The 11,330-nt window shown below is 53.6% G+C and overlaps 1 protein-coding gene across 1 annotated transcript; it reads right to left on the bottom strand.

The window, feature by feature from the left end:
• Positions 1-434: 434 nt before the first annotated feature.
• On the bottom strand, positions 435-11,203 carry MATCAP1 (microtubule associated tyrosine carboxypeptidase 1). The gene is made up of 6 exons (XM_058813698.1): positions 10,787-11,203; positions 6,792-6,935; positions 2,807-2,939; positions 2,428-2,733; positions 1,582-1,679; positions 435-1,074 (listed from the first exon to the last, which is right to left on the bottom strand). Exons 1-6 carry the CDS (start codon positions 11,201-11,203, stop codon positions 910-912), a joined length of 1,263 nt encoding a protein of 420 aa, XP_058669681.1. The 3' UTR covers positions 435-909.
• Between the last annotated feature and the right edge of the window lie 127 nt (positions 11,204-11,330).

Genomic DNA, 11,330 nt, shown 5'->3' with positions numbered 1-11,330 from the left:
GGTTTGGGTTTTGTTTTGTTTTCTCTTAAGAGGGTACTCCCAGGGGTGCCATGACTGCTCCAGAGCTCATGTGTTTAAGACCAGGAACAGGGCAGTTTTTACTTTTGCCTGTTTTGATGTACTGATGTCCCTGTCCAGTATGTTGTTTGTCACAGTCCATGACCCCTTCCATCCCCTGACACACCAGCTCAGACCATGCAGCTTTGCCTGTGCCAGCAAGAGGCACGGTGGGTGTTCACAGTGGTGCCAGCCTGGGTTTTGATGCTATCCACAACCTTTTGCCCACACGTCCTTTCCATTACATCACCTTTATTACACGCTTTTTTCCTAACATTGAGCCCAGTCCCTACCCTGAGTCCTCAAAGCCAGGCAGGGTGGCTGTAGTTGGGGTGCAGAGCTGGGCAGAGATTGGTAATGGGGGATTCAGGTCCTTCCTGCTGCTGGTGGAGGACATGAGGGAGGGGTAGGGAGTGGAAAAGGCATCCATGGGGCGATCTGTGGGTGCAGTGCAGCCCTTCTTCCCTGCACAGCCCAGAGCCCCCAGCCCTGTCTCTGGCCCCAGGTAGGTGCCCCCACAGTGCTGGGAGCCCTCCTGGCACCCTCCAGCAATCCCCCAGCACAGCCTTCTGCACTCGGGGACCAGCACATCGCCCCAACTCTGCCCTCACTCTCCCTGAACCCTCTTGTCTGACTCCCCAAAGCCACGTGGAGCAGCACAGGCATCCCCAAAATACACAGGGAGGGTGCAGGGGACACATCAACACAACCACACGGGCCCTTGGCCGCGCTACCCTACACAGCGCTACATGCACAGCGCCCGCCTCGGGCTCTGCCCTCCGCTCCAGCCCCAGTAAAGCCCAGTAAACAGCACCAGTTACACTCCTGGGGTGCTGCCTCAGGGGGTGCCCCTCAGTCAGGCAACAGCTGCTCCAGCTCTTCCTCATTCAGGCCGTTGGTGGTGACAATGTGATCCAGCTGCTTCATGTAGCGCTCCAGGTCCTGCATGAAGTGGGGGATGCGAGCCTTCTCCAGCACCCCGAATTCCTTCAGCCGATTCACATCTTCGTAGGACACCTGGCAGGAAGGACATGGGGGTCAGTCCCCTCACCCCAAACCCTGGCAGGTGCCATGGGGGGCATCTGGTGCCCTTGCAGCCCCCCTGGGTGAGTCAGAACACCCCTGCTGCTCATGGGGAGGCAGCAGGAGAGCTGCTGGGGGTGTGGGATTTGCAAGGATTTGTGGGTTTGGTAATTTTCGGTCACTGCAAGGACAGGTGACAGCAGGACTGCTGTGGCCAAGGGCCAGAAAGGCTTAACCTGCTGGGTTAAGCCTCTTCCCGAAAGTCTCCCACAGAGGATTATGGATTGTCCTGTCCTTCCTTGCATCCTACCCAGCACCGCCTTTCCCTGGTACACAGAGATCCATGAGCGCAGGGAATGACAAAGAGCTGAAGGGCTGCCAGGCAAGGGCTGTTTTTTGGGAAGCCAGGAGATTGAGGGAGCCTGTGTGAGCTTTGGGGTGGGATGGATTGTGGATTGTGGGATCAGCCACCCCCCGCCCCAGTCTCAGCCTGGCTCTTACCTTTCCAAGGGCAGCCAGCAGTGGGAAGTCGATGGTTTGCCGATGGCGCAGGATGCGGAGAATCCCGTCCAGGTACACCTGGTCCTTACTGAAACAGCCTGGAGCAGCAGAAAAGGCCTGGGAGAGGGCTCCTGGCTTCCACCACCCTCCCCTTGCCTGAAGGTTTGCTGACCACAATAACCAGAATGAGGGCACTGCCCACGAGTGTGCCAGCGCTCAGGACTGCCAGGTCCCAAGGGGTGCGCACTGGGGAGGCAGCCAGAGCCACAGACCCCACTGGGATACCTCCCAAGTAATCAAGTAATTTTTTCAAAGGATAAACCACTGCAAGCATCCAAATGTATCCAAATGTTTCCCCTCCTTTGCCTGCTGCTTCCCCAAGAGCTTGTGCAAGTCACTCCTATTGGATAGGGAGAGTGGTGCTTGGGATGGGGAGGGATACAGGGACTGGGTGCTGTGGCTGTGTTGGGAGGAAAGGGTTAAAAGCAAAACTCTAATCTGGAGGATTGTAAATTGCTCAAGTGACCTTGCACCTGGGTGTAACTCTTGATAAGCTTGTGAACAGCAGGCTGGTGACCCTTTGATCTTGTGTTCGTCTGCCCAGGTGTTGGGTGTTGCTCTGGGGATCCCCCAGTCAGCGAGGTAATGCAAATAAATTTATTTTCTGTGTTCTAGCCATGAGTTTGTGCCTGTTCTGGCTGCCTGTGCCAGCTTACACTCTGCAGGACTGGTGATGCTCAACCTACACAGCAGCAGAACATACCACACTCTGTTTTTTCTTAAAGAAATATATATGATAAGTCAATAGAATTCTTCCCAAAGCTCAGCTGACCCCCGCAGTGGTACCTGGCTGTGAGGTGTCCGTCTGGCCCCGCTTTGCCCGCACGCAGTACTCCCACCGGACCCCAGCATCCTGCACGTACTGCTCCAGGTCCTGGAAGAGGGCAGAGAAGGAGAGGTGGCTGGCCCTCTCGATGGTGTAGTAGAGCAGGGCAGCCCGCCACAGGAAGGGCTGCTTGCGGAACAGGACACTGTGCAGGCTGGCCAGGCCCTCCTCGGTGGGGTTGGCGGGCTTCAGGCTGTACTGCTTGCGGCCCTCGGAGCTGTGCCACGGCTGCCGCGTGTTGTTGACCCCCCGGATGTAGTGGGTGCCTGGGGAGAGGGGACAGCAGTGAATGCCCCGAGCGTCCCCAGCTCTGCCCCCACCCACAGCAGCCCAGCTGACCGATCTCGTGGCGCAGCATCCCCTCCAGCCAGTGCTGCCGGGCTCCGGCCAGGTTGATGGCCAGCGTGGGCCGGCTGTCCTCCACCATCATCACCGCCTGCGACAGGAGGTCATCGGTCAGCTGCACCACCACCTGCGGGAGGAGGAGGAGGACACGGCCATGAGCGGGGCTTGGCTCTCAGCAGAGGCTGAGATGTGGCAGATGGTCACAAAACTCCACTGACACCACGGATGGTGCTGTTTGGCACTGCTGCACCATCACGGGGCTGTGCTGCAGGTCCCCAAAGGAATGACAGACAGCAAGAGCCACTGGGGGTGGGGGGATAATGAGAGGGGAGAGATGATCTCATGCAGGGATGAAGTAGCTCCTTTAATTTCTTTACAGCCAACAAAGCTGAGCAGGCACTGTGGGGGGAGCAGGCAGCTCCTGGGCAGGCTCCTGCAGTGCCCCTCTGGCTCCAGCATCACCTCCCCAGCTTGTTCCCATGGGCTCCCCAGCCTTCTGGGGCCGCACAGGATGGAGACCTCATCCTCTGGAGAGCTGCCTGCTCCCCCTTCTGCATTCCCACTGGCAATGAGATGGGGCAGTAACTTTGGCCATCAAAACAACCCCACTCTGAACACCCAACAGCACCAGCTTTGTAATGGCTCTGCACTCCCCAAGAAACATCTCCTGAGGGATCCAAGGTTTTGGCTCCATTTCCATGAACTTCTCCACAGTGAGGATGGCTCCATGCCAGTCCACCCTCACAGGAGGAACCATGTGTGCTGGCCACAAATCACAGCAGGGATGGGCATTGCATATGTAGGGCTATTCAGTATCTTTATACAGAAAAAAATGGTATTTTGAGAAACATGGCTATCACAGGTCTGGAGCCAAGAGAGCTGCTCACCAGAAGGTAACTTGCCATCCAGCAGCACTTTCTGACTACCTGACTTCAGATCTGCAGCAACTCAAAGCTGCAGCATCACCAGAGGATGGTCCCTTGGAGCTCTTTCATCTGAGGTTTGCAGTGGCAAACCTCAGGATAGCAATCAAAATCCCCTACATACCTATTAACTCTATAAAGCACCTGTTATTTCACAACTGACACTTTTCAGGATGAAAAGAAGTGCCTGTTTACTACGTGACAATCCTTCTCTTGTTAAAAAAATGAGAGGAGACTGAATTGGTTTGCTTTAAGTCAGATTTATTATGATTATGAAAGCCAAAAGTGCAGCCTAACAGAGTCCAGCACTGGGCAAACAAACAGCATCAAATACTTACAGTGCAACTGCTTACCTGGGTTAAAATATATCAGTGTGAAAAGGAATCCCTGCAGTGCTGAGCCTTGTCAGTTCACCTCTGACTCCTCATGCAGAACCAGCCATCCAGGAGCAATGGAAAGGGACTCTGGGCAGTGCCAGAAACCACAGCTTCTTATGCTGCAGTCCTTCTCCTGCTACAAAACCTCATCCTGCTGAGCAGCACCACTTGCCTTGTTTTGGGACCCTCCAGTTTGGCAGACACAACCAGGGCTGCAACTCCAGCCAAAGAGCAGCAGGACCAGCTCCCCAGGTCTGTGAGCTCTCTCATTCTGAGCAGCAGCCCCAGTGCATCCTTGTGGTCCATGGTTTGCTCAGCTTTTGTGAATGCGCTGATGGAGAAAGAGCTCATGCCAAGAAGCCAAGGGGAGGCTTCTGGTGGTCCCCATGGCACAGGGGTATGGGTTCCTGGGTTCCTGTCTGTCCTGGCACTGCTCAGGACCTCTGACACTGAGCAAGCAGCTCAGAGGTAGAGGGAGGCCACTGATGGGATCCCAAGAGACAGCAGCTAGCACTGTTTAGGCTGACAACACTCCACAACCCCAAGGATTGCCATGCAGCACTTACCAGTGGGGCCAGGTGTTTCTCTGCTGCAAGCTGTGAGCCCACTGAAATCCATATGGAAACCTCTGGCAGCACCATGCCTGTCCTAAGTCAGAAGAAAAGCAGAAGAGCTTCAGGATGTGCAGCTTGGACCCCAACAAAGCAGCTTTTGAGGGCACAGGTTTAATTCCAGCATGAGCACTTACCCAGGAGCGGCGCTGGGAGCGGGATCCTGCCTTTGCCGATCGGTGCTGGGGACAAAGGGGCTGCAGGGGCTGCCCCAGCCTGGCCACGCTGCCTGCCAGGGCTGCCCTGGGCAGGGACACACCAGCTGCTGTGCTCTGGGCTAAGGCACCCCCACAGAGGGTTCTTCTCTTTCAAGCAAGCCACCACGATTAGTACGGACCAGGGAAGCAAGGGGCACGGCAGAACAGACACAGATGGTGAAAGTCAGGAATCAGAGATACAGGTGCAGGGAGGGAGACACAGCCTGGAACCACCCAGTTCCCTGACAGGGTGTGAGATTATCAGTGATGCACAAGTTTTGGTGTTGTACAGGGTGCAAGTTCTGCCAACGTGGCTGTATTGAGAGCAGGTGAAACCCTTCTCTCTTCTACCCCAGACACATCCAGCAAAATTTCCATTGGACAGAAAGGAACAAACCAATGCTTTCATTGTTTCCAAAGCACTTATCAAAGGCCCCAGATAAAACAGCCACACCAACGTGCAAACAGTGACTGAACTCTGCGCTGCCTTGAATCACAGAATGTCCTGAGCTGGAAGGGACCCACAGGGTTCATTGAGTCCAGTCCTAAGAGCTCTGAGCCCAGGGACAATTACACAGGGCTGGAAGGAAGCCAGTTGCACACCAATACGTAAGAAAATCAATAGGTTTTTGCCCAGCCAGGGATCAATTAATGGAGAACAGAGTAGATGAATTTAATTAATTAATAAACCCAAGAGATAGAGCCCAACTAGCAAGGTGTAAGTGCAGGTCTGTAAGACTGGCAGCTGCTTGGCTGGGTATTGGGACTGGCTCTGGGCACTCAAAGGCAGATGAATAGTAGGGAAACATCTGCAGAAATCTGTTCTGTCCCAGGCAAAGGCTTAGGAGGACCAAGGTGCCAAATCCACACTCCAGGAACACCCTCAGGAGGCATCAGGGCAAACCAAGGGTGTTTGAGAAGGAAATGAAATGTCCTTGGGCAGGAAGACCTCAGGGGAGCTTTGCCTGCATGGAACGCACTGGGCACCACTGGGTGAGGTGATACTTTGGAGGAATGCTCACCAATAATCCTCTTGGGAGACAGAGGTGAAAAATCAGAGGTAGGAAATAGAGTCTGGCCAAGAAGCAGTGGTGAGAAGCCCCCACACCAGCCAGCACTGCACAGTCCCTGCCCTGCAGCCAGCAGCCCCAGGGAGCCCTGCAAGCCAACCCACACAAAGCCAGGCCCAGAAATCCTTCTCAGACTTTGAACCCAGGATGGTGAAAGTGTTTTGTCCACACCTTGCTGGCAGAGGGGATAAAAAAAGCTCTTTAATAGCAGCTGTGGCATGCTCCATGCTGGATGCTGCAGGAAGTGCAGAGAAACCAGGTTAGGAGATGTTGAACTTCTCCCCTGGCTCCATCCCATGTGGCTACTGTTGTACCTTAACCACGTATTTCCCAGCCTTAAAACCCAAGCCTGGGGTTTCAAAGCACCATAACCTGCATGTCCTGCAGGACAGCAGGAAATCCCTTCCCCTGGCTCTGCTTTTGGATGTGTGGGTTAAGGCAGCTGTCAGAGAAGTCTGCCCTCCCACTGCCAACAGCAAGAAATGAATTCCCAACAGTAATTGATGCCTCATGCATGCAGCAAAAGGCTCCTGGCATGGCCATGCAGACAAGCAGCAGCTGCTCCCTCCCTCTCAAGCACAGAAGGGAGATACACATGGAAAATATCACAGGAAGTTTGTGGGGAACCAGCACCCAAGTCCTAAAGCTGGGGTATGGTGAAGCAGGAGGTGAAGGGACACCACTGCTCAGAGCAGAAAAGCTTCCTCTTTGTAACCAAAACATTTCTTAATCAGAGTCCTTTTTATCAGAAAATAAATATTTAGCTGTGTTTTACAAGTGATAAAGCAGGGATGTGATTACCTCTCCCACACAGCCCTCCTTCTGCATGTACTTTCGGATCACGGACCAGATCTGGCACTTGCTCAGCAGCCGCCCGCCCGTGGCCACCTCGAAGCTCTCGTAGGTCCCATACTTCTCCAGCACAGCACGGATGATCCTGATGGCCTGTGCCACACAGAAAGCACAAACATAAGCACAAACACCTCCCTGCTCACAAACACAGCCGAAGATCCCACACGGAACAAACCCAGTGAAGGCAACCCTGATTAAGCCCTCTAAAATCCCATGTGGCTTTACACAACCTAAAAAACCAAGGAGACTGAGCTGGCTGGAGTGATCACCAGGACAGACAGACACTTCACACAATCAGCACCACCCACAGCATATTCCTTCTGCTTTTTGTCCCCCTTGCAGAAACGAGACAGAGCAGAAGAGAAACTGCATTGTCGCAGTGTGTTTAAATCCATTATTATTTTCAATCTTTTCTGCTTTCAGTTCTCCCTGCAAACTCCAGCCCTTGCACAAAGACCTTCAGCTTCTGAGCTTGCTTTTTACTCTCAGTTTCTTACTCCAGGGCTGAATTCCAAGCTCAGCAGTGAGGCTGTGCATTACCCTCTGCAGTGATGCTGCTTCAAACAGCATCTCAGCACACCAGCCTGCTGTACACCCAGCAGCCTTCTAATAAAAGCATCACGTGCTCCATTATTCACATTAACATTTATGGAGTATCTATAAAATATGAACATTTATTAGCACATTTCCTCCCCAAAAAGTGTGCTTCCGTTGCAGACATTTTCAAGCAATTACCTTCTCCAGCCATTGGAATATATATTAATATATTAATATTAGATATTATATTCATATTATATTAGTACATATTCCAAAGTAGATGACTTTCAACCAGTTCTGGAGTTTTTCCAGCAGTTTTATTGCCTCTGCAAATCTGGCTGGGCTGCTGCCAAGCTTCCCAGCCCTGGACCACTTGTTGTCCCTCCCTAGTCCCTAAGGTTACCCAGGATCAGGAGATGGGTGCTCACCATCAGTACTGGTGCTCAAATCATCCAACACCCCATAAGAAAAGAGGGAATGGCTCAAGTACTGCCAGGGGAGGTTTAGGTTGGATATTAGAAAAATTTCTTCATGGAAAGGGTTGTCAAGCATTGAAACAGGGCAGAGGTGGAGTCACCATCCCTGGAGGCATTCAAAAGATGTGGATGTGGCACTTGGGGACGTGGTTTAGTGCTGGGATTGGCAGTGCTTAAGTAACAGCTGGACTTGATCTTAAGGGTCTTATCCCACCTAAACAATTCTATGATCCTAAGAGGGGCTTTAGGTCTGCATCTGGTGAGCAACCTCCTCTACCCCTGCAGAAAGTCCTGATTTTCCTTCCCTGGGCAGTTTCCACAGCTGGTTTTTATTCTCAAGTCATTTACTGAGTGTTTCCAGGAGAAGCTGTGCAGAGTTTTTCTGCTGTCAGTTTTGTTTTCTGGTGTGCTGGGGTGGGGTTTTTTGGTTTTTTTTCTTTGTTTTCTGAACAATCAGACTCATTTTTACAGCACTGCAAGATACCTTCAGCTGACCACTGCAGAAAAACAACCCTTCATCCTCCCACCTCTGTTCTCTCTCCTCCCAGAGGACCCAAATCACTGAGCCAAGAGAAACCCAGCACAGCTGGTGCCCAGGAGCAAGACAACCAGAGAGCTCCTTCCTGACCTTCAGAGCACATCCTGGTGAGCAAAATTCCTGAGATTCCAATGTCCTGAGCATCCCCAGATCATTCACCCAACATATGCAGTGGGACAACAAATCCTCCAGCTCTGTGCTGGTGCCACTCAAATTCACGTGGCAAACCAGGGATGTGATCTCCAGGGTGAGGAGCCTCCACACGGCTGGAAGAATCCTCCTGGCTTATTTAAGTTTTCTATTAAGAAAATAAAATAGATAACCCCCCAAGCACATGCAGAGCAGCTGGAAGCAGGGAGCTGATGTTGGTTTGTCTGCTCATGTCCAAGGATGCTGACATAGCAAAATGTCTTATTTATTTAACCTCCATGATTAATGAAAAGGTCTTTGAAAATAAAAGCAGTTTATAGCTAAGAGTTAGCTGCCAATGAAAGATGCTTCCCAAAATAAAAGAGACTGGAACGAGGTTACTGCAGGGCAAGAGCAGAGGAACAGTGCCATGAATGCTGTCCCATCCCAGCCTCACCAGAAAACCTGGAGAAACATTGGCAGAAACACTCAACACTTAGTATCCCCTGCAAAAGCTTCCAGAATCCACAGTGGTTACAAACCTTCATTCCATTCATTCAAAGCACCGCCCAGAGAAAAATAATCTCAATTATTCATCTTTTACTCTGCTGCAAGCCAACTGCACCAAAGGAAAAAGCACAGGGAGAAGGAGCTCTGAGCAACTCATTTTAGTGCAAGAGTCAGGGAATAAAATACAGGAGGGAAATGCCAAAAGCTGAGAGGTCTTTGCAGGCGTCAGAGTGTCTCCCCTGCAAGAGCCTCACTGGCACCAGTTCATGTGGGGCAGAGATATGGCACACACTGGGAATGACAAACTGCTCAGAAAGCTGTGTGCAGAAAGAGCCTGAACCATCTGGGTAATAATCCAGGCAGAGGCATGGGCAGTGATGCAGGGAAAAGTAAACATTCAAAAAACAATAAATAAATCAGTGAAGATGTTGTTACTTGAATTAGTAACTCCCGACTGAGGGGTGCAAAGAAACACCTCTGGTGTGCCAGCCTGAATTTGGGATAACAGGAGGTCTTTAGCTGCTCACAGAAAGGATGCTCTTCCTGGAGGCAGCATGCTCACTCCCAGGTGCAAACTGGTTTTGGGACACAGCCAGGCTCCCAGCTCCAAGCTCAAGCTGAAGGGACAGAGCAGCTCTACTCCTGCAGCCACAAAAGGCTTGTTTGAGGGCACAGCACCCTGGAAGCACTCCTGCCTCTTTTCTCCTGTTGAATGACCAGGAGCTGTTTTCTCAGTGCCATCTCCATGGGAGAAAGCAACTCAGAAATGTTTCAGTAGTGTATAAGCCATGGAAACAGTGAAACAAAATAATACAGACTCCTTAAGGGGAGTCTTCACCAATTAATATCATTACTGACCATGTTTGCTCATGCCTTAAGGATGCTGTTGCACTGAACAACCTTTAGGCCTTCCAGAAAACAAGCCAGACTTAACCACCAGGTAATTCAGGCTGAGGAGCACTTCCCATGCTGTCACCCATGTGCTCCAGCTCCTCTGCTGTTACTTCTACAGCAACAAGGGCAGATGCATACCAGCAAGGTGTCCCTGATGGAGCACAGCTCCCAGCACAAGCAGGAGCCAGTTTGAGCATAGAAACACAGACTGGTTTGGGTGGAAAGCGACATTTGGGATAATTTAGTTCCAATCCTCCTCCATGGGCTGGGACACCTTCCACCAGACCAGGCTGCTCAAAGCCCCATCCAAGGTGGCATCACCCAGGACCCCTGTCACCATGGAGCAGGTACCATTCCTGCAGGTGGGTGAGGCTACTGAAACCTGAGGTTTGAGAAATCACAGGGTGTGTGATGAAGGCAGGACACAAAAGGTGCCAAGGGGAGAGGGACTGGGCACCAGCTGGGAGGGAAAGAAGGCCAGGTTTCACGTGGACCAGGGGGAATGGTGTTGACTTACAACTTAAGGATAGTTTTAAGCTGGACATTAGTAATAAATTCTTCCCTGTGCAGGTGATAAGGCCCTGGCACAGGTTGCCCAGAGAAGCTGTGGCCACTCCATCCCTGGCCATGTTGGAAGGGACTCGCAGCAACCGATCTGGTGGAAGATGTCACAGTCCATGGCAGCAGGGTGTGTGGGGTAATTAGACGGTCTGTAAAACCCCTTCCAACCCAAACCATTCCAGAATTCCATGACCATGGACCATCTCCCGGCCAGCCCCACCGGAGTCCATCCCACACCGGCCCCTCCTTTCTCCTCCTCCTCCTCCCAGGCCGAGCATCCTTCCCCGGCCCCGCCTCACCTGAGCCACGAAGCGGTCGGAGGCGGCCCCGTACTTGTCCAGGACGGCGGCGGGCACCGGCTCCGCGTACTCGAACTGCGGGTCGTAGGCGAAGCTGGCGCGGAAGAAGCGCTCCCGCTCCGCCTCCACGTTGCGCGGCCGCAGCGCCACGAGCAGGCAGGGGCTGCGCCGCCCGCCGCCCTCCTCGCCGCGGCCCCGCGCGATGTGCGGCAGCGAGGCGGCGGCGCGCAGCCCCCCGCGCCCCGCCGCGCCCTCGCTCCGCCGCGGCCCGGCCCCGGTTTCCGAGAGCCGGCGGCTTCCCCGCGGGCAGCGCGGCGCGGGGGGCGGCGGGGACGGGCAGAGCGGAGCGCCATGGCCCGGCCCCGAGCCCGCGGCCCCCGAGCCCGCGGCCCCCGAGCCCATCGCCCCTGAGCCCATCGGCGCCGAGCCCGCGGCCTCCAGCGCGGCGGCACCGGGCCGGCACGGGGGCTGCGCCGGCTCCGCCCCCAGCACGCGCCGCCGCCCGCCAATCGGCGCCGCGCCCGGCACACCGCAGCCAATGGGA

Source organism: Ammospiza caudacuta, chromosome 13, assembly GCF_027887145.1.
Source record: "Ammospiza caudacuta isolate bAmmCau1 chromosome 13, bAmmCau1.pri, whole genome shotgun sequence".
Lineage (NCBI taxonomy): Eukaryota > Metazoa > Chordata > Aves > Passeriformes > Passerellidae > Ammospiza > Ammospiza caudacuta.
The sequence above is the reverse complement of the archived record's forward strand: the minus strand, read 5'-3'. Positions and strand labels throughout refer to the sequence as shown.